Source organism: Leptidea sinapis, chromosome 8, assembly GCF_905404315.1.
Source record: "Leptidea sinapis chromosome 8, ilLepSina1.1, whole genome shotgun sequence".
NCBI classification, from domain to species: Eukaryota; Metazoa; Arthropoda; class Insecta; order Lepidoptera; family Pieridae; genus Leptidea; species Leptidea sinapis.
In genome coordinates this window covers 11,887,763-11,912,763 of record NC_066272.1, presented here as the reverse complement: position 1 = coordinate 11,912,763, position 25,001 = coordinate 11,887,763, and the positions used below count along the sequence as shown (strand labels likewise).

At 34.7% G+C, this 25,001-nt stretch overlaps 1 protein-coding gene across 1 annotated transcript in view; it reads right to left on the bottom strand.

Annotated features, from left to right (window-relative positions):
• The window catches only part of LOC126965670 (uncharacterized), a 91,207-nt gene that overhangs the window by 5,719 nt on the left and 60,487 nt on the right, over positions 1-25,001 (bottom strand). Inside the window, exons 6-11 of the mRNA XM_050809384.1 lie at positions 23,778-23,906; positions 22,244-22,372; positions 19,283-19,508; positions 4,631-4,753; positions 3,309-3,484; positions 2,172-2,305 (exon numbers count right to left, since the gene is read on the bottom strand). Of these exons, the coding sequence (XP_050665341.1) occupies positions 2,172-2,305; positions 3,309-3,484; positions 4,631-4,753; positions 19,283-19,508; positions 22,244-22,372; positions 23,778-23,906 (917 nt within the window). The remainder of the gene's footprint in view (positions 1-2,171; positions 2,306-3,308; positions 3,485-4,630; positions 4,754-19,282; positions 19,509-22,243; positions 22,373-23,777; positions 23,907-25,001) is intronic.

The following is a 25,001-nucleotide window of genomic DNA, read 5'->3' as shown; positions in this document are numbered from 1 at the left end:
ATTACACAAAATAAATTGGATAAAATAAACATTAACTTTAATTAAGTCTATTGTTAAAAAAACTGGAGAAAGTCTTCGTTCGACAATGCTATCATAACAATATATAAGAGATATTACTAAGTACCTATAATTAAATTAAGTAAAATTAAAGGAGACGACTCCTGAAGATCGTCTTTCCGAACCAACAATTCCATCTTAAAAGAACTGAAGATAAAAGAAAGGCTATCGTCGACTGTGTAGCTACGAATTCTGAAGTTCTTTGGTCACATCTCCAGAAATTAAGGATCGATTGAGCGGTTGATTGCAAGGGCAAGGTGGAGGGGAAAAGAGCGAGAGGAAGCTCACTCACGCAATGGACGGACCTTATCAAAACAGTGACCGAGACACCTGGGATGGAATGCTCCCGCAATGCAGCAAACCGTCAAAAGTGGAGGAGCATCGCGAGAGAGGCAGTGCGACCCATAACTGTGGAGACCAACGGCGACTAATGTTGTGTCATCTTGGCAACCACGACCACTCTGACAAGAGTGAACGATTGAGAAGATAATTAAATACGAAAAGTGCTCATGTAACTCATAGTAACTACGGACGAGTGGGAATTAAACTTAAGGCACTTACATACAAAAATTAAGCCACTTCTATATTACGCGAAACAATGAGGACCTTGACTTAGAATATACTAGAGTAAAGACGATCGGACAGCCCGAAAATGCATGGCCAATTTGAATTTGTTAATTTGTGCGTTAGAATACTAAGGAGCTAATGCCAATCGTGGCTGACTGCTTACGACTTGTCAATCAAAATCGGTTACAGTAGACAACAATAGATTCGCTTTTCTTTTCTATCTTGCTGTTTCATGCTTCTTTTATTGAAGTAGGCGTTACTTTTTGGAAATCCATAATTATCCAAATGATTTGAGTTTTCTTTAGTAGCAAGTTCCAAAATCTGGCACGAGACTACACGTCCTGAGGATGCCTCGTGTAGAGGCGAAACACGTGACGAATTGTTTAAAGACAAATATTGGCGGAATTAACACTAAAGAAAACACAAGGTTTCCGTTCCGGCTCCGTTAGTCTACACCATAGTTTCTCAACCTTATTTTGCTCACCGCCCACTTTGTGAATATGTTTTTTCTAGAGTATTTTCGTGTATTTTTTTGCCTTTTTAGACTATATTTTTTAATCTACCCATGCCCCGTCTGCGCCATCTCAATGCCCCCTAATTTTCTCTGTGTCTTTTACTGCCCCCCAAAAGTCTCAAACGCCCACAAAGGGGCGTTATCGCCCACGTTGAGAACCTATGTTCTACACGCTAGTATATTGTAAGTCTGTGATAAGGACCATGATTATTAAATAGGCGCCGTGGTCATGTATATTTATAACGGCACTAAAGACTAACTCCATTATTTAAATCCAATAGAAAGCAGTAAAAGTGTTTTGTATGCTGCCCGCGATTGCCCATGAATTTAAAATGTTTCATTTATAACGCAGTCTGCAGAGTTAACAGAAATATTGGGTTAATAGAATTTTACTCTCGTCATCGAGTGTATATTCCATTTAAATTATCCATTCTACGAATTCACAGAAGGTTTATGAAGGCAGCATGCGCAAAGAGGCCATTTGCCTCCATTAGGCACAAATTAAAAAGCATTCAACGGTTTATCACTATATAAGCCTATTTAAGTGCTTGCATATTATGTTCAGACACGAAATAATTTACCTGAGCATGGCTATATCATACCCTTATTAAAGGAGTGTATATTGAGAGGAGTATATATCGGAAATTATTAGATGCTGACATAACGTCTTCCGGAGATGTCGTTAAGGTTCCGCTAGTCGATCATTCTTTCATACAAACGTTGTATGGCGGTTACTACTTTGATTGACGAATCGACGAAATTGATTATTTGACTCATTATTATCTAGCTTTGTATTGAAATAAAAAAGTAATAAAAATAATGAATAAAATTCATTATACCGGATTGTGTTAGTGTATGTGCCTGAGCACACTAGCTTCTTACAGCTTTACAGCATGTATCACTTTCGTACTTGATGTTGGATGAGATAGCATACATTTTAGCCGCGCCCAACAACGAAGTTGAGCCGTCAACTAGACCCTTAAAACTAGATTTTATAAAATAGGTGCAGAGTAGCTGAGAATGTAATACAAACCTGATTGGCACCATTCCAAATGTAATGTTCTTTGAACTCATATCGTAAGTGCACTTCACTTTGTAAATCTTATCCGCCTTTGTCATAACCACGCTGTGGTGCTGAAGAACTACTGTGTTTGAGTAGACTCCAGTCTGAAATCGAATAAAAAACGGTGAGAAATGCAATAAAACAAATTAACATGAAAGTATCACAACGTCTTACTTATCACCATTAAACGACAGACATCAAAGTAGCAAAAATTATAAAGCGAAATAAATATTAGTCGTTACTCGTAAAGAAATAATTGTTTATTTGAAGGCAATACCTTAGATTATATTTTAAACTCCTAGATAGACTGTTACAGCTATGAAATCGTCTAAAAAATTTAGGTTAACTACCACTATTTTGAGCAATGCTCGCACACTAACATATAGTGACATACAAATGTAAGACGTAGCTTGTCACGCACACTAAAGTAATAAACCTGGCCTGTTTTTATCGGTTGTATTTTGCTATATAAATTATTTAAGGGCAATACATATAATATACCATTAGGGGTCTATTTGCACAGGATGCCAGCGAGGTAGGTACCACAACTAATGAGACTTAACATTGTTATGTCTCAAAGTGACGAGCGCAATTGTGATGCCGCACATAATTTTGGGTTCAATCAACAATCGTGAGCTGCATTGGATTGTAATGTACACGGCGTATCACTTACCATCAGCTGAACGTATTGCTGGTATTGTCATAAAAAAACTTAGTATTGTATAATTTTTCTTGTACAAAAGCAACCATCCCTTTCACGAAGCAGTACGAGTCATTTTGGACCTTTAACATTATATATATATTTTGTGCGGTACATTTCCTTTAAAAAAACACTATGTTTTCATGCGATGGCCAAGTTAATCTGTTTATTTAAAACAGCCAAGATTTACCCAGTGACCTAACTAAGTAATTTTTAAGACAGAAAGACCGTTAAGTAGGGACTGAATAAATTCACCTACTACATGAATCTCACAACATTTTACGGTAAAAGAACGAAGAGAAGAGTTGCAACACTTGTTTTTTTTTACAATGTTTTTGATGGCATAGTTTTAGTTCGTAAATTATTGAAGAGATTTTAAGCAGCATCTCTTATTATAGTATACTTACGACACTCTGTGTATTACAGTCTTGTCCGGCCATTGTGAGGTCCAGTCTAAACAGGTCACTGTTCACCACATCTATGTTACACGTTTCTGACCGACCCAGGGCGTATATTCTTCCATTGAAGGGCTTATTCGTATGAACCTGAACGGCGATTCTTGTATCTTTGCAGTGCACGGACACTAAAATTATATAATAGAATAGAGATATATTTATTTACCATAGGATTGACAATAACATATTGTAATAACATGTCATGAAGCTACATCAGTTCGTAAAGGGGTTTTGACATGGGGAGAAGAACTGATAAGAAACTCCCAGCTCATCTTTTTAATCTAATCATTAAAATTTCTAACCCTACTTATAACTAGTGGTCCTCCGAGTTCGAAAATTGAACATAATTCATTTAAGTATTAACTTAATTAGGGTTTATTTGTCAAAGACTTATCCGTGTGTGTCAATCAAGCAATAATGTTTGTTATCTATATTTTAATAATTAATAAAAATAGCTTAATGCACTTCTTCACCATATAAACTTTGAGCTGTGTTTCATTTGACGTTAATTTGTTTATACAATGTTTTAAAAAAGGGATACAAAGTTTTCACTTATTAATATATGCATTTCTTACAAAACACCTGAAGACTTACAGACAATGTTAGAAGATCTAAAAGAAGAAAGCAGGAAAGCAGGAGTGATAATGAACATGGAAAAAACCAAAGTAATGAAAAACGTGGAAGAACACATGAATTTAAGGATAGATTATTATTAATTAGAAGAAGTAAATAAATAGACATACCTCGGTGAACCAATAACAATAAACACCAAGCGAAGAGACTAAAACTGACGCCAAGAAATATGAAAAGAAACTTATTAAGTATTAGAATGAAATACAGAAAAAATTAAGCTAAAAGATATAATTAGAATCTCAAAAACTACAAAATGGAATTGGGCAGGCCACATATCAAGGGCCAGTAACGAAAGATGGAGCAGTATAGCAACAAACTAGTACCCAATAAATGCCAAAAGAAGAAGAGGGAGACCGGGTACTAGATGGAGAGACGAATGGAAGAAGAAGATAGAATTGACGGAATAATTAAGAAGAATAGGAAGAAGAATATAAAATATTGTAAATAAATAAGTAAAAGTTTTATATTGTAATGGGCTTTCATAAATAAATAAATACAATTTTACGTGGTATTATTATCTTCTATAATATGTTAAGCCTTCTATGTCAAAGAAGCTTTAATATACTTCTTTAATTGAATACACCATTACAAAAACATGTCCCATACAAAGCAAATATGGTCGTAATTAGTGAAGTACTTACCGTCGTAGCAAGTCCCGGTTTTGTCACAATTAGCATCGTTCCTGGTCAAGTTGCTGGGCGTGTTAGGATCCTGTTGATGCTCAATTGTCACTGGCAGCTCTCCGCTTGGATTAGCAGCTGGCTCTGCGATGTAATGGAAATTATTTTTAACAAGCTTATTATAAGAAAAATCTCTGTATATGGCAAGTGGAATCTATTAATAATCTACTGTCGGCCTTATAAATAAAATTGACATAAAGTTATATCTGAGAATAAACCAAGAATATGCAAAATGTTTACAAATAGACATTTTGCTTACGGTTGGTTTATTTGGACGTATAACATTTCCCGCGTTTATTTGCAAGGCGGCTTGACATTCGGAAAACTTCAGAATTATCATTGTAATGACGGTGTTGTCAGCGATATCGTCAAAATTTTACATATGCTTGGTTTATTCACAGCTGTAACTTTATGCCAAGTATATTTGATACTGAGTTTCTTGCGACCATTCTTCTCAGGTCTGAGGCAGTCTCTTTTGAATGGGTGGTAGTTTTTGACGTTCAATAAGTGATTTTGAATCCAATTTTGAATAAAAATATTTGAATTTGTAAGGCCGTGTATCTTCTAAGTCGATATAAGATTGTGATATCGGCAATATCTAAGAGCAACGTGCCTGGTTATTAGTGGGACGTGCAAAGCTCGCATCTAGAAAACTATTTTCACACGCAGTTATAGATACGACCATCCTACATTCGCTGTAGTGTAGGCTAATTGCGGATGCATGATGATTGCGATTTTATAACAGCTATCGCGGAATGAGAGGCGGCTAGTATTACTAGATATGCTCAGATTATATACCTACATGTGACTGAAATAGGTTTAAATAAGGTTTAACTTTCCAGAAAATTGATCAGTAATCTATGCAAGTCCTGTAGATGAACCCAGCATTAACCGTTGGGGCTACTAGCAACAATATTTCCTAAAATTACGTAATTAAACTTAAATATTTGGAAAATTAGCCTCCGAAGTGTTAAAGTAAGGCATACGTTATTTTCAAAGTATGATGTATAGAAGATTATGGAAATATTATCCTTAATAGTATGGATTACGGGTTGTAATTGATTTTGGTAATAATTTATATTTTAGAAAATTTAACTTTTAAATCTGTAACAGTTTTGAACACTTGTAGACGGATATTTACTTACATATTTTGTTGTGTTTTTAAAGTGATACTTAACCCTCAAATCTTGGATTTTTTTTTATGGAATAGGAAGACAAACGAGCGTACGGGTCACCTGGTGTTCAGTGATCACCGCCGCCCACATTCTCTTGCAACACCAGAGGAATCACAAGAGCGTTGCAGGCCTTTGATTAATACACAAATAAAATTTGAAAACAAAATTTTAATTTAATTTCATTAGAGTTTAGGCTCGAGTGCTCGCACGGAACGGGACAGTTCGTGGGTTCGAGTCCCGCATCGTTCTTAAAATTTTGTTTTCAAATTTTATTTGTGTATTTACTTAGATTCGAGAGAGCTCAACATCGTTTTTTCAAACGACATTGTCACGGGCGTTCGGTATTATTAGCAGTTAAAAGTGATAAAAATATTTATACCTAGTAACCTGAAGATCGTGATAAAACTTGGATACTAATGTTTTTGAAGTGAAAACTTCTTTAGCGGCGTTGGGCACTTTTCTTGGGAAGGGTATAAAATGTTAAACTCGCGTCAGGACACGTGACCTGATCAAATTATCGTCGAAAGTATGGATGAAAGTTGATTTTTCTGAGAGATAAACTTCTTAATGTAAAATAAATGTAATAGTTCTGAAGTGTTAAATTTTTTATGTAATATAAATTCTCATTTTTATGTACGATAGCGCAATAAATGAATATTGTTTTGAACCACATAAATGCTAGTATTTTAATACTGATAAATAAAGCAATTCGTGTGAAATTATTCCCTAAACATTTCAAAATATTCATTTTGAACAATGTTAATGTTCAAGTGTTCGCTTATGAGTGCAACCCGTATTTTTTATTGTTTGATAAGTTAGAAAGTTAGAATGGATAGATAAAATTGCATTACAAAAATATTAACTTAAAAAGCCCGATAGCGAAGTTCCATACCACAAGGTGGTGGTATAGTTTATATTGTTGCAATCGTAATAAACCTATTTTGTATACATTGTAGAAGTCAGTTCTTAGATATAACTGTACATCACACGACTTCCGTAAACGTAACTGAGTAGTATCATTGTTTATCCAACATTGTTACGGAACGGCGACTATCCCAACTGTTACTATAATAAGGGCGCTAATATAGAATCTCCGACTCATAACTCATAGTATTAACTTAGCCAATAGTTATGGCTGGGTAAACATAGAGAACCTAGTGTTTTCATATTTTTTTTTATGGAATAGGAGGACAAACGAGCGTATGGGTCACCTGGTGTTAAGTGATCACCGCCGCCCACATTCTCTTGCAACACCAGAGGAATCACAAGAGCGTTGCCGGCCTTTAAGGAAGGTGTACGCGCTTTTATTGAAGGTACCAATGTCGTATCGTACCGGAAACACGTTTGCAGTACGAGGAAGAAAGCTCCTTGAAAACCGCACTGTGGAGGACCGCCATACATCGAGATAGTGGGGATGATATCCTAACTTGTGGCGTGTCGTGCGAAGGTGGAATTCGGCGGCAGGAATCAGGTTAAAAATTGTTAAGGCTTTCATATTCTTTAGGCTTGATACTTTGAATCGGTTTGTAGTTTGTCTTTTAAGCGACACTGTAAAAAAATTGTTTATTTTTTTTTCATATAAATTTTTGCTTGAGCTTTTCAGAAATCCTTTTTTTATGAAAATAAAGGACGAGACGAGCATGACGTTCAGCTAATGGTAATTGATACGCTCGGCCCATTACAATTCAGTGCTGTTCAGAATTCTTTTGAAAAACCCAAAAATTTTGAACGGCACTACAATAACCTTGTTAGTCACCTTGAGGCATAAGATGTTAAGTCTCATTTGCCCAGTAATTTCACAAGCTACGGCGCCCCTCAGACCGAAACACAATAATGCTTACACATTACTGCTTCACGGCAGAAATAGAAGCCGTTGTGGTACCCATAATCTAGCCGGCATCCTGTGCAAAGGAGTCTCCCACTGGTACCTATACTGTTAAGAGCCTGCGATATATCCAATACTTTTCGTTGTAAATTGGATCGGCGAAAACCAAAAATATGAAAAAACAATACAGTTAATAAAATCTTTTTCAACAATAATTCCACACCACTGTAGAAAATAATTCATTTTGATTTGCAAACTCTAACTACCTAATTAATTACGGGATTGGTAGAATTTACTATATAGCTTGTATATCGCAATTAAATATACAGTCTATTAAAATAATAAACATTCTATTACATATACTATAATATTGTATTTAAATATATCGACTCAAGAAAACACTTTTATACTTCTACATACACCATCCAATTAGCTATACGTAATTATTGCAGTTATTTTATCTTTTCAAAGTGCGCATCACTAGTTAATAGATAATAATGGAATTATATTTTGTGGATGTTGAATGCAGCCTAGCGAAACTCTCTAAGAAAAAAACGATTCACTCGATTGTATTAAACGTGCAGTCATTGATAGATTGACAGATGACGGCTATAATCTTGTAAAAAACGGAGATAGCCGAAGTCCACTACGTTTTAAACATCTGTTCGCTTTCAAACTTAGCCGGATTATACTTCGTCGCCAATCGCCATACTGTCATTACTACTATTTCTCTTTGACTCGCGTTGACTAATAACCTAAACACATGATCGAATTTAGTACTGTCGAACCATCGGACGTGGTCTGGTAGCAAACCATATTCGTAAGTATGTCGCATTGTCTATGGCACAAAATTATAATTTTTACCGTCCTACCCGGCCCGTCTGATGGTCCGTACCAAATCCGACCATGTGTTTAGGCTATAAGGGAGCGCGACTAGTCGGGGTGTAATTAATCACAGTAATTTTTTACACAATTAATTTAACATATTTTGAACCCCTACAAGACGAGGTTCACACTTCTGTAATATGGTCTTAATAAGCACACAACATTTTTATGGGACATCTGCCCGTATCAATGACAATATAATTTGGATCGTAAACGTAACAAAAACGATGTAGGTGTCTATATAGACCCCCAATGTCACCTGTCACATAATGATATAAATCTCACAATGATGTAAGTACTAAAAAATTTTAGAGATCTGTTGTAATTTTCGTGTTGTTTAACTTAGCGGCCATTACTATTGTGTTTTTATCTCTCCCTTATAACTTGTTTGCAAATTATCGCTCTCAGATTTTAAATCCTTTCAGCAATGACGTTCTATTCATACAATGCACGTCGAAATAGGCCACATTTAAATCATTATAAGCTCGACTGCTTATGTATACATTGCCGCATTTACTCTAGTTGTTTAAAATATTATTGGTCAATAAGCAGCAATGTAAAACATATATCAATAATCTATTTAGGTTACGTATATTGACTTTAAACCCTATTTGGACAGTGACTGTTGAAACAAGACAGTAGAAAAATGTACTTACATTGTCTTTAAGCACACTTTTGCCGGTCATATAGAACGTCATTGCCTTTCAGTATAAGATATGTCGTACGGTCAAGTTATACCTGTCTCATAGCTTTTGAATAATTTGCAATGTTTTTACTATTTCGGTGAGTAGGTATGACGTATTTACAAGTATAGTTATTTGAATCGCCACTCGCAAAAGAAAATTTAAATATAAAAACTGCAATCCTGATTAATCGCTTCCGATCGAATATCCGGCCATCAAGCCTTATAAATATTAACGATAACAAGAAAACAATTAATACGTTAATGTTGTTTGTATTCAAAGCTAACATCGTCATAAATTATAAGTGATAACATAATAGCTTAAACACATGATCGGATTCGGTACGGCCGAAGTATCGGACGCGGTCTGGTAGCGGACCATATTCGATGGTAAGTCGCATAATCCACTGCACAAAATCATTATTATTACCGTCCGAACCGTACCAAGTACGACGCCGGACTAACTCGTATAAAGCGCCCACAGCACAGTCCGATGGTCCGGCTGCACCAAATCAATAATAAGCTGTCGTGTTCGACTATGTGATGCTATATGCACATGATCGGATTTAGCGCGACCGAACCATCTGATTGACCGATAGCAGACCATATTTATTGGTATTTCGCATTTATCACTGCACAAAATTATTATCATTACCAGATTTTGTAGAAATAAAAATATTTTGTCCGCTTAAAGACCGCGTCCGATGTTTCGGCCATACCGAATCCGATCATGTGTTTAGGCTATAAGTCCGTATTTACAATTATAAGCTGGAGTCGATGACACGACTGCGTCCAGTATTTGTAACGCTTCATTTGCTGTTATAAATTATTCCCACGCTTGGAAAATGTTTTATAATGCAGTTTAGCATGGCGGTAGCAGATTTACTGCGGTAGGAAATGTACTTGAATATCGTTTACTTGAGTTAAATATAGTTCAATGTAGCCACATAATCTTGGAAGCAATTTTTTCTTTTGAGAACATTTTTATAAAATAGCTTTTACTCGCGACTTCGACCGCGTAGAATATTTACTTTAACCTTTTTTTTTAGAATACTTTGCTAATAATTCATATCTACAAGCTGCTACGGTTAGTTATAAATTGCTTATTTTTATAAATTACTTTATGTTGTTGCTATCCTTACCCTTGCTTAATCACAAAGATATGATTAAAAACGAATTTATAAATAAGCATGAAACGTGACTTTGTTTGAGCTTCCATACGAAATACCATCCCCTATTTCAATTCTTCCATCTCCTATTAACTATTTCAACCCCCCAAGTCTTTTTTTTGGCGATAAAAATTAGCCTATATGCTTTCCAAAGCTCTAGTCTGTCTTTCATCATCAAAATCGGTTCAGAGGTTAAAGCGTAAAAAACAAACTTACATTCACATTTATAATTAGTCGCTTTAGCTAGGTTTTAAGAGACCATGCTTCACTATGATTTTTTCTCATTATTTGATGAAATATATACCAAATTATCTAATTAATGTGAAATTTCGTTGCCATCTTAGCACAAGTTAATAAAATGAATAATCAAATCAAAATCACTTTCTTCATCTAGGTCAGGGAAATGACGCATTTTGAATGTGAAATGTTTTTTTTTATTTTAACATTTTGCAAGATTGAGGGATTATTTGAAAGGACCGAGATTCGAAGATATTGGAGCTGTAGTTGCTGATGTACAGGAATTTATATGTGAGGATGAAGAGTTCATAAGAAAATAATTTAGAAGAAAGATATTCGAAGAGTATTATGCTTAATGGGGACTATACCGAAATATAAAAAGATATATTTAGATTTAATAAAAGTTACCATTATAATAGTTATTGAACGCCCTACAAATACAGCATTGCATAGTATAAATGACAGTTTTAATAATAGAGCAAAAATAGAGAGGAGAGTGTGTTACGCAATTTCTTCTCCCTTTGGGTGCCATTAATTTCCGAAGTGACTTAACTGGCGTAAAGAACAATTCAAAAGGAATTAACATTGATAACAAGTGATAAGGAAGAATCAAATTTGCTACTACGCAAAGCTGCCAAGATATATTACAAGAAATCTAGTTACCATATCATCAACATAAATTTCTTCATCCAATAAATATCATTGACTGTGAGATATCGAGATTATCTAAGGCATGCTAACTAACTACAGAATACGTTGATGGAGATTAGAACTCAGTGCTTGTACGTTTGCAAACAAGTTGAAAACATCTACCGTTGTGACCTCAAATGAATCAAGCTTAGATTGCTTGTTGTGATTATGCCTACTACTCGATTAAGTTGAGCTAGTAAGTCTTTCTGGGGCCATGTATATGCCTTTACAACAAGATCCCAGAAAAATAAAACAAAATTAAGGAAAGTTCTTCTCAGTTCTGAGGCATTCATTTCTGAATGGGTAGGAATTTTGACGTTCAATAAGTGATTTCATATCCTTTTTGAATAAAAGTATTTGAATTTGATAAATTCGTTTCAAACTATTTCCTTCAAGAGAAAAAGAAACAAGCTTAAAAATGTGCTTTATTTTGTGCAGCTGTTAGCAATGATCTTTTTTTAAAAACGTTGTTGTGTCGATCTGATAAATTGGTACAATAGTCCTTAATCTTGTCTCATGGTTTTGCCGTAGCTATCTATATCTAGCAAGTATCATTAGGCCAGTAATTTCACTTGATACGGCGCGCTACAAGCCAAAACACAATAATGTTTGCACATTATCGCTTCCTTGTACGTCCTACTGGTAAAACAATAAATTTTTTAACACATGTATTTTATTTCATATTAAATAACTCGAATGCAAACTGCAAAAACGAAATGCTAAAAGCATTTAAAAAAACTAATGTCTTTCTAAGACTTTTGAACTTTTCAATGTACATTTTCTGATTGATTATCTTGTATATACGTTTTCTTATAAAGACGAAAGCTTTATTGATATACAAGAAATAGATTTACTTAACGTCTTCAAGATAGTTAGGATCACATTAGCGCTAATAAGTAATATAACCAAGAGACTCGAACAGGCCACTGACCCCCGCAGGTTTCATTGGCAAGGCCACGCAAGGCTGTATCATTCTTTAAGTAGGTAAGTATGTTTACTTACACTCATTAAGCTCTTTATGATTCAATAATGCTTAATAGAAAAGTAACTGTTCTCACTTTTAATTCAACTAATATTTTTAAAGTGAGAAAAAACTAAACAACGTCTAAATGACTGACTACAATCGATTCAATAACAATAGTTCCCATTGACAATAAGATACTGATATTACTACAGATATTATAACGAAATAGTGCAAATAGAATTGACAAAAGAGCGCATAAAATGTTTGAAACTATAACAGCGTTAAAACAGTTAATTCTAGCAATTTATAGTAAGTACGCAATAGTTAATTTAAGAAAGAATTTCCATATCCGTCTCACTGTAAGTTAATCAATGCATACAATTGTCGTCATCAAATAGTATATTATATCAATTCTTTCATCCGGAATTGAACTGGACGAAGACTATACGGAGTTCGCGGCGCCCGCACCGCAAAAACATCTTTTCAATTTGGTGTTGTAGCAACACCGTTACGAGGCACGCACGAGCGAGTCTGTGGCCACCGGCCGCGGCCGACTCCAGCGATCGCTTTGTAACTTTTTGCACCTAAATGCAACCGTTGTCATGATTCAGCTAGATTGTATTGTAAACATAACGAAATTATGTGTACGTGTAACCGATAGCGATGCTCCTTTTCATCTCTAATTCGATTTATTTCAAATCGGCACCGCACTTCATTTGATACTGGCCGTCTATTGGTTACTGGTATTAGATAATCTAGCATGCTGTTGCAATTACGTTTCTCATTACCGAGACGGAAATTCAAGGGATTGAATTCATAGTAACGGTAATGTTGGATCTGGATTTATATGAATATTCCATAGCGGTATTAGTTTCTGTCGTGAATCGGATCTATACGAGAGATGGCAATCTTTACTTATTGGCAGCCGACTCACGTAATAAGGTGGCTATTCTTGATCTTTTCTAGCGGAACATTCGATTATATCTCATGAACACCTGTTATGTACTCTTTATAAATTTCTATGTAAGTAAACTGGAAAGTATCAAGTTTTGTCAATGTTACGTCTAGAACATAACTATTACGATAAATGACGAGATAAATTATGTTTATCTGGCGGTAAGTCAACGCCTTCGTTGAAATTACCGGTCTTTAAGTTATTTGCAGAATACAGTTTACTATGTGAGAGACACTTCCAGATTGTGAAAATAGTAACGGAGTTTTCGACGTGTAAGTACTTATTGGGGGGAAGAAGTCAGGAAATTAGAATTTACCAGTGGGAGGTTTCATAGCTCGGGATGCCAGGTAGATAGGTGACACACAACTGTGCCTTTTTTTGCCCACTTTCTGTGCCCCACCAACAAAATTTGCATTTTGGCTTGAATGGTGCTGCAGCTATTGTAATTACTAGCCTACTGACACTTAGTATTTTTTTTATTAAAGCGATTGTTCCACATTTGATTAAAGAGTCTAACACATTTGATCAAAATACTTTTTTTATGGATTAAAACGCAACTCCTGTCAACCGCAGTCCCCTTGAAAACTTGCTGTCCAAGCAAACATTTGCAATTTTATTTAACAATTCATTCGAATTTGGTAATATATTTGTTTTGGTCATTTTCTGTGATCTTGTTGTTAAAGTATATACATCGCCAGAAAGAAAGACTTAACTCGATTTTCGATTTTCTAGACTACATTAGCCTAGAAAATAGCCGTATACTGAGTGGGCCTCCGATTGGCAGCAATAAAGTGATTGCACTGCTCCTCAATGTTATGTTTTTTTATAATTTTACTATGTCTGTTTTATTTATCATTTATTTTTCATTATTATTTTTTAACTTAGGTTGAAGTATATTTTTAATTGTTAAAGATACAAAAGTGAATGTTAAAGTTATATTATAACTTACGACTTATGATTAGCAGTGTAATTATATTGCCAATAAAGTTGTTACTATTATTATAAAATCATTATTATTATCTGCATTTTTTTTTATTCCCTAAGTATTCTTGGAATAAGACTAAGAAAGACTTATAGCAAAAAGTTGCACTGTATGTTATATTAATATAAGTTGCTATCAAAATATCTTTATAAGTTTGTAATAATTTAATAATTGTATTAATAATTCTTTTTCACAGGGTTTTTAGGTTCTCACAGTGTGTTATCTCAATATGTACAAGTTTACCGTATTTACTGTATCTGTGGGTCTACATACAATGAAATATTCCCACGAATAAGGTGAGAAGTTCCTTTTAATTGAACTTACAACACTCTTAAGCATTTAATTTCCGTTAACGTTACTGTAAGAAGTTGCATAATTATAAATTACTTTGCATTTATTGTAGAATATATTCTCAATAATAATTCTATTAATTAGCAACATTATTTATGCCCTGTGCATCCCCGGGGCATAAAAAATGGGGATCTCCCTCCCTCCCGAATAGTGTCGAACGAGGCGACTAAGATAATTAAGCAGTGGGAGACTCCTTTGCACAGGACGTCGTAGCTAGTGAAATTACTGGGCAAATGAGACTTAACATTTTATGTCTCAAGGTGACGAGCGCAATTGTAGTGCTACTCAGAATTTTTGGGTATTTCAAGAATTCTGAGCGGCCCTGCATTGTAGTGGGCAGGGCTTAATGTCATTAAAAAAATATAATAATAGACTAAAATAATAAAATGGTATTATATAGATAGTTTAAATGCAGAATACACGCTGAACTATCGACTATCCACCGGGAGATATGGTATATATAGTACTAGGCATCCTCAGGAGTTGTTGACTGCCTGGCCAGAGGAATTTATTTTTAAACATAGATTATTTATTTAAGTGTTCATTTTTGCATTTTTTTAAATATTAGATACGTTTGTTTGTATTACAGAAAAAATGTCAATCATTAAGGGTGGTTTAATTATATTACTCATGGAATAACAATCACTTAAATTTCTTTTACTTAATTTAAGGATCGCAAAGTAGAGATTGCATTTATCGGTCGCAATATTTAATACTAGCTGACCCGGCAAACGTTGTTTTGCCATATAAAATATAATTCACGCGATAGTTTTATAAGTAATAAAATATTGCCTATATTATAGCCTGTACATCATTTTGTTCTATTGTCAATAGTTTTTGCAGCGCACGCAAAAATAGGTTTTCGATTTTACACCTTGTGTTATAAAATAGCAATTTTATTACGGATCCCTAATTTTGAAAAAAAAACAACATAGCCTAAAGCCTTCCTCGATAAATGGACTACCCAACACTGAAAGAATCATTCAAATCGGACCAGTAGTACCAGAGATTAGCGCGTTCAAACAAACAAACAAACACTGCAGCTTTATAATATTAATAGTATAGATTAAAATAAACTCGACCGGCGGAGGTTTATGCAATTAACATCTGAAATATCTCACTCCGTTTTGGATCCGTTTGGATCTGTTGTATTTGCTATATGAATGTCAGATGTCTACATCTATGACACAAAAGAAATTCCTGCGCATCTTAAAATTTTGCTTGGAAAGGTGAACACTATTTAATAAAACATATCTCAATCATTTGCATGATAAGTTGAAAGTCACCATTAAATTTGTCCTTGCAATATTTCTTAGGCTAAGTTGTAAATTTATGGTAGGAATGTGATTATGTTAGATTTTGTGTAATTACTACAATTTTTATTTCTTTCCTGGTTGATCTCTTTCTCATGTTATCTATTTCGTCTATAGGGATGTTTCTGTGTTTATTTCCAAATAAATAAACAAGCTATGCAAATATACTACACTGTTGATGAACCAAACTATACAAAAAACTACAAACTTAATTTACGTACCAAAATTTTAAGATGATGCGGGATAGCGTCTCCAGAAAGGTGGCGGTACCTTTCTGGATACGCTCCAGCGCTTTGACCACTTAGCCAACTTGAAATTCCGAATTGTAAATATTGGTATGTTTGTTGAATTCTTTAATTGGACTCGTTTGTACGATCGGCTAAGCGCTGGGGCATATCCCGAGTGGCGTAAGATTTTAAAATTCAAAATTCAGAAGTGAGATATATATATGACTTAAAATTACGAAGAGAAAATTTATGTTGTTATTTTATTGATCTTAATTTTAGCTAAGTTCAAAACCCTACAGGCCTTTCAAATAAACTTAATATGAAGAAGAAAGGGAAGATAATACCAGGCGAATTATAATATTATACCATTCTTGGTATAAAGTTATACCTAAGAATAAACCAATAATATATGTCGACTATAGACGTCATAATGTTGACCATATTGCTGACAACACTGTCATTACAATGATAATTCTGAAGTTTTCCGAATGTCAAGCAGCCTTACAAATGAACGCAGGAAACGTGAAAAGTCCAAATAAATGTCTATTTGTAAACATTTTGCATATTCTTGGTTTATTCTGAGGCATAACTTTATACCAAGTTTATTTGCAAGGCCGTACAAAAATCCACATGTGAAAGTCACACCTATTGCGCAATTTTGTCTCGATTTATTCTTATCCCCAGATTTCATATTAATCAAATAATTGAAAGGGAACTTCTCAATTATAACACTGCATTACATAATGAATAATATAACTGTATGGAAACATACATATCAGCATTCTAAAATGTAATTAAAAAGTAAAATGTACAACAATAAAGATCAAATGTTTTTTGTTGGAGAAAGTAATTTCAAACAATTTTTTAGACCCATTGAGTCTGACGCGGCCCACCAACAGACAGAATCAAAATTGAGCAATATCGAATCTCTATTAAGACGTTACAAATAAGCGTCACGGGACACCAAAAATTAATTAGGTACAAGAAGTTGTATGAAAGTAAAATATTTTTCTCACTCTTGTTAATCATTTCTTACTTCGTCTTTCTTATGCAATAATGTATACATACAATATAAATTAGCTATTGGATGTGAATAGAAGAAAACTTTTTTAGCTATTTCTGAATATCTCTTTAAATTTAGATAAAACTTGGTATAAAGTTATATCTGAGAATAAACCAAGAATATGCTAAATGTTTACGAATAGACATTTTGCTTATGATTGGTTTATTCGGACGTGTAACGTTTCCCGCGTTTATTTGCAAGACTGTTTGACATTCGAAAAACTTCAGAATTATCATAACGGTGTAGTCAGTTTATTTCAAAGGCCGTAATTCTGTAAATTTTTTTTGTTTGATTAGTGTTTTAAGTGATGCATGTTCTATTTTCGTAGAAACAAGACATGTTTGACTTTATTGTGTTCTTATTACGAGCACTACTTTTTCCGAACATATGGTTCAATAATTAAAATTAAATATTTATAATGACGATTCAAAAGCGCATAGTTAAAGCCTATTTGAATTTTTGTTTATGGAATAGAAGGAACGAACGTACGGGTCACCTGTTCTTAAGTGATCACCGCCGCCCACAATCTCTTGCAACACCAGAGGAATCACAGGAGCGTTGCCGGCCTTTAAGGACGGTGTACGCGCTTTTTTTTGAAGGTACGTCGTATCGTCCCGGAAACACCACACGCCGCCGCAAGGAAGTTCATTGCACAGCTTTGTAGTACGTGGAAGAAAGCTCCTTGAAAACCGCCACACATCCAGATGGTGGGGATGATATCCTAACTTGTGGCGTGTCGTGCGAAGGTAGAATTGAATAAAGTTAATTTGACTCCATTTATAAACCTACAACAAACGGATGAACGTGTTATTATCAGACGCAGCTCTACTAATAACGACTACAATAAGATAGTCCTATTAAATATTTCCCTCACGTTTTCATCCGTCCCTGTGTCAAAAGAAACTTCCGGCACTGGCGTATTATAAATATTAATCATATCCTCTTAGATTATTTAATTTGATACCTAACTAACACCTACAGGGTTATATTCTTACACATACCTTTCTTTACCAGTGGGAGGCTCCTTAGCATAAGATTCCGGCTAGATTATGGGTAGCAGACATTGTGAAACAGTAATATGAGGGCACTATTATGTTTCGGCCTGAAGGAAAAAACGTAGCTAGTGAAATTACTGGGCAAATGAGACTTAACATGTTATGTCTCAAATAGACGCGCGCAATTTTAGTTCCAACCAGAACTATTGGGTTTTTCAAGCATCATGAAACACTGCATTGTAATGGGCAAGGAGTATCAATTACCATAAGCTGAACGTCCTGCTCGTCTCGTCCCTTATTGTCATAAAAGAAGAGCTCCATCAGGATAATTCTATCTTGTCTCTAAGTTTCATCAATCTCACCATTGATATTATAATTCTAAAGACACCACGCACTCTGATTATCTTAACCATTAACATTGTTGTGAACAAAGAATAAGAAAATAATAACATCATTAATTCAGATTATGTATGCCACTTCCATGCCACGTATCTGTGTAGTAAGTGTACATCGTTGTCAAGCAATTTATGATTACAAGACGCGCACAGTTCAGTATTATCAGTAATATGTTCTTATTTTCATATTTAATCCCAGACGCCATCACACTGGTAATTGCACTTTTTGTTTTGAAATTGAAACTATAAGCTTTTTGTGTCTAGTACGCAATTTTTTAATACAACACTTAATTACTTTTCCGATAACCCTACATAAAACCTAATTTGGCGTTTTTTATGTATTTTATGTGGATAAAGTAAACATTAAAATGCATCAAAATGTAGCTTGGAGTTTTGTAGTACCTATTATATCCATTCTATTAAATAATAAAAAGAACGCGCGTCTCCGAGAAAAATAAATCGGTCTGAAGGGCGCCATAGCTAGTGAAATTACTGGGCAAATGTGACTTAATATCTTATGTGTCATGATGACGAACGCAATAATTGTAGTGCCGCTCAGAATTTTTGGGTTTTTCAAGAATCCTGACCGGCACTGCACTGTAATGGGCAGGGCATATCAATTACCATCGTCCTGCTCGTCTCGTCCCTTATTGTAATAAAAAAAATACAGATTTTGATCTAAATATTGAGTAGGTATGTACTCACTCTCACAGAAGTTTTCGAAGTATTTTCCGATAGGTTCCCCGTCGTCAATGAGAGGTCTTTCCGCGTTGAGATAAGCTGAAGGTCCATCAGGCAAGGTGTGGTGATCCAAATGGTAGAGACGACAGTTGTATGTTGAAGAATGCGGAGCTCCGAGGTACAAGAATGATCGACACAGGAATTCTGACTCTATCTCACAAGCCAAGCGACATGCTGCTTCCGAAGTGACCTAGACAAAACCATGTCTTTAATTTTATAGAATAATAAAATGTAATAAATTGAACAAATATTAAAATTAGTTTAAACTAAGTGAAGACTACTTATTGGTTTTGGTTAAGTTGCTTACTTAATACTTATTTCCTCTGATTTACCTCAACAGAGAAACATATGGACCCACCATATGGAAAAAAATTGATAAATGCTAGAAGAAGTCACATCATTCATTTAAAATAACTGTGAGATATCTCGGATATTATCTGTGTTTTAAAGCAGGGGGAAGTTCCTTTGCACAGGATGCCGGCTAGATTATGGATACCACAACGGCGTCTATTTCTGCCGTGAAGCAGTTATGTGTAAGCAATACTGTTTCGGTCTGAAGGGCGCCGTAGCTGGTGCAATTAATAGGCAAATGAGACTTAACATCTTATGTCTCAAGGACGAGCAGTCTCACGAGCGCAGTTGTAGTGATCTCAGAATTTTTGGATCTTTCATAATTCTGAACGGCACTTCATTGTAATGGGCAGGGCTTATCAATTACCATCAGCTGAACGTCCTGCTCGTCTCGTCCCTTATTTTCATTAAAAAAAAAGAATAGTGTAATCAATAAAGAGTTACAAATGAAACAGACGATAAACGTTTCGGTATTCTAAAAAAAATTGCATCAATTAAGATTATTTATAACTGAACTGCGTATGTTTATACCTATAATTCAACTGAATAATTCGACGCGAATAAAACCACGTTGCAATTTATAGTAAAAGTGGGCAAAGACGATCGTAAAAGACATAAAAATCGTTTTATGATTAAAATAGTACAGCTGACGCCAAGAATAGCAAAGCTAATATATGCAAAACAAGAATTGTTCTGTTATAATGATATTTCTTATAGCAGGACTAATATCGCTGTGAAAATTGAACAAAACTTTAATTACAAAAACGTCATTCCCGCGCTGTCTGTATTTTATTTTTCTGTTCGAGGATGACGGTTGGATAAAATATTTCAAATGTATTTACAAACTGGATAATATGAATGCTTGCGCTAATAGCGTCTGATTCATGGTCCGTTTTCCCATTCACGATAACTTTATTAGGATTAATAGGTTTATGTAAGAAATAATTGATTTAATCATACATAATCATCCCTTCATTTTTAATATACTCTATAAGAAGAGATCTTTATTATACTAAGAATAAATAGATAGAGCCTTGAGCATTTGAAGCTCAAATTTAAATTTAAATATTTACATCGCATCACCAAATAAGGCATTTTTAAAACTGCCTGCATAACAGATTGCAAAATAGTTGTCAAGCTTAATTATATATTGTGATTTTAATAGACATACGAAGGAAAATTGTATAATATATAAATTAATTTCTATTTTACTAAAGAATATTTGTGTAAGGTTGTTAAACTGTTCTTTTCTATGCATGTGGAAATATCATATAATCTTCTATATATATATACGTTGTTCCTTTCTTTTAAAATACTATGTTACTTAAGAAGTGTTATTTAGTTTTTGGCCATTCTTTCGATTGGCATCATAAGAGTAGGCGTGTTTTTTTTTTACATTTAAGTCGGTTCGATTCCCAGACGAGGCAAGTAATTTTTAGAAAATCATTGAATGCAGAATAACTAACTTTTAAAAATAACATAAAGTCTTCTTTCAGTAAAATTCATGTCCCATTACTTTGGGACATCCTGTATATATAAATAATGAAAATGGTCTTTATTTGAGGCTCAATCACGCCTAAACCACTGATCGTATCGACATGAAACTTCCACCATTCGATGCGAATTTTATCCTAGATAGTTTATACTTTATAGCATATACTTATTTTTCGAATTCCAACGTTCCTTCATTATTTTATTTCCTTTTAAAATTCGCCCAGCGAAGCGTGAACAGCTTGTATAATATATATAGCTTCTAATGCTGTTACCGTATTCTATCGAATTTGACTTTAAAGTATAAAAGAGCACATGTGCTTTAAGAACGTTGATCGTGACCTCATAACAATATGCTCACTTACATTCTGTGAACGCATGACAGTTTTTAAATGTCGTTTTGAATAGAGACTTAAATAAATAGAAATATATTTATTTACCATAGGGAGTGATAATAACATAACATATTGCAAGAACACTTGTTAAACGTCATGATGTTACATCAGTTTGTAAAGGGGCTATTCCATGAAGAGAAGAACTAATAACAAACTTGAACTTAGCATACTTAATATTATATTATACAATTTTAGGTGGCCTGCGCAGAACCTTACAATAACCATGCATCATTATCCTCTATATAATCTACTATAGTATAGTAAGTCTTCTTTGTCAAAGATATTGCGCTCTTGAATTTGTGCTCAGTGAGTCCTAGTAGTGGGAGGCTCCCTTGCACAGGATGCCGGCTAGATTATAGGTACCACAACGGCACCTATTTCTGCCGTGAAGCAGTAATGTGCAAACATTACTGTGTTTCGGCCTGAAGGGCGCCGTAGCTAGTGAAATTACAGGGCAAATGAGACTGAATATCTTTTGTCTCAAGGTGACGAGCGCTATTGTAGAGCTGATCAGAATTTTTGGGTTTTTTAATAATCCTGAGCGGCACTACATTGTAATGGGCAGGGCATATCAATTACCATCAGCTGAGCGCCCTGCTCGTCTACTCCCATATTTTCATAAAAAAAAACCTATCGAGCTAAGTTATTAAAGGACTTATGATAATGAAGTCTGCTATATATAAGATACCTGTAGCTCCTTATCCGTGTAGTAATGCAGGCCAGCATACTGCGCCACCTTATCTTCAGCCACGCCAACACGCGGCGCAGTAAATATCCTCGCCCCCTTGCACGCCTGTGTCGCCTTCAGGCACAAGTTCTACAAGACCACACACTCACAATCACTTCAAGTACATTACCGCTAACAAATACAATGTTATTAGCACAGCTATCTATTCTAATGTTTCCCGTGTATTTCCTTTCTCGGAATTCAATTTTGCGCGGAATCAGGGCCGCTAACTGTGCTGAGAAACACATTACCCTATTCATGGCGAGAAAATTCTTGCGCGTAGTCTGTTCTCGCATAACGACACGATATAAATCAAATTATATCAGCGAAGGTAAAAGGAATTTTTAACAATAATTAAGCATTGTGTAATTCTTATCTTAAAACAATTAATAAATAATAAAAAGTGTTGGAAGCTTGGTTCCTGCGATCTTATTTAGTCGCCATTGTTTATAATATCTCTCAATTTAATAGAAAGGAGATCCAGTTTTCGAAATAGTTGATCAAAAGTGTGTTTAACGATTTATAATTACGGTAATTTTAAAAATATCATCTAGTCTTTTAAGCACATATCTACATATGTATTTACAGAGGAATATTGTTATATAAACCTCAAAAATAACGAATAGATGTATAATTAATATATTAAATATATATCTACAAAACTGGCTAAGCTATGTACCAAATATTTTATATGTATGCTATGGAAAAACGTAGTCTCCTAACACAGGCGCTATAATGCTTAGATGGACGTCGAACCTTCACTTACGTATATTTTTTCCCTTTTTTTTTAACGAAAATAAACATTTTTTTGTATTTTTTTATATCAACCATTTGAGAGTGAGGCAAACTTGGCGATAGGTGATCACTACCACCTTAAACATATATAATTATTGCACCATCGAGTTTTTCTCTCACCAATACTAATATCGGAAGATTCACAAAAAAGTGCCAAAAAGTTCAATTCGCACTTCGCGATATTTTCGTTTGTGAATATTGTTTCGATGTCCATCGGTATTTATTAGTTAAATATAACTACCACTCAGACGTGGAGAAACATAAAATATTACGGGTAATTTTTAACTGACCTACCGAAGATTCCATTTTGGCTCCGGTTTCGGCAAGATGCATAAAAAAATCTTAGTACGGCAAAAGTTTTAATTTTGGGTGATAGTTAACCCAATCTTCGGCCGCACCTAAACTCTACTCTACCATTGACAATATTATTCCAAAATCTGTATACCAATAAATTTTTTCACAACCTTTAATTATCGTTTGCTATTTCATTTAACTCGTTTTAAGTGTGTGTTCGAAAATCATTTGGATTCGATCTCAGCCGAAACTGAAAAAGATACCGAAGATACGATTTCCTAGAAGTCCTGTTTCCTAGAACACTAAATATATTTTAACCTTTTATTAAAATATTTTATTAGAATATCTAAGACTAGGAGAGTAAGCATATGAAGTGGATTAAACTAGAAAAAAAATAAGTAGTTACCTCAAAGTAATCAGTTCCAGGTGTATCCACTAGTTGGACAAAGTGCTGCGCTGTCCGACGATCAGAATCACTAAGAGCACATCTCATGCTGCCATACTCATACTCAGCTGAACGACACGGAAACTTTTTCTGTACCGAACAAAATATTACTTTAACATAATAGTATATTAGAAAACATCAGGAAAAGCACAAATGGTCGAGACCTATGAGTAGGCTGGACATATTAGTAGAGGGAAGGATAAGTGGAACAAAAAGGTCACAGAATGGTATACTAGGAATGCCATAAGAAACCAGAAAGAAAGGGGAAGACCCCGCCAAAAATGGGAGGATGACCTGGACAAATTTGCAGGAGTGACCTGGAGCCGGGTTGCCAAAGACAGAAAGGAGTGGAAAAGGTTGGAGGAGGCTTGCCAATTGGTAATCAGCTGAAGACTACCTGGATTTTATATAAGTTAGATACAAGAAATTGTATTATTTTTAGTTCAAGAAAAGGCTTTATTATTAATAGTATATTATGATACAAGTGAGCTAAGTTGCTCTTTATACAGGAGGTTGTGGGTTGAGCCCGAGCCGCAGGCGAGGGCTTAAATCAGCCCAGTTGTCTAGTGAGCAAGTTGCTTACGAGTTTCATACGCAAATTTTCAACACACTTACGAGGGAAAAAAAACATGTATTCTATAAATTTTCAAAACTGTAATGGATTTACAACGGTATATAACCTCTTTGTTGTTACAAAAAAAAAACTGTATTACCCGGATAAATTGAAAATGCTCTGTTTACTCTCAATTATAATTTGAATTTGGGTACGAACTTAACTTTGTAGGGATAATTCTATAATGCACTAGTGTGTAATATAATTATGCACGTGTATTTTATAGTTCGGTTTATGGCCCTAAAAACAATGTAATAAGGCTGACTTTACGAGCAAGTGTGTTGAAAATAATAATTGAACAAGTTTCACCAGTGGGAGGCACAGAATGCCGGCTAGATTATGGGTACCATAACGGCACCTATTTCTGCCATGACGCAGTAATGTGTAAGCATTACTGTATTTTGGTCTGAAGGGCACCGTAGCTAGTGAAATTTCTGGGCAAGTGAGACTTAACATCTTATGTCTCAAGGTGACGAGCGCAGTTATAGTGCCGCTCAGAATGTTTGGGGTTTTTCATAAATCCTGAGCGGCACTGCATTGTAATGGGCAGGGCGCATCACCTTTACCATCAG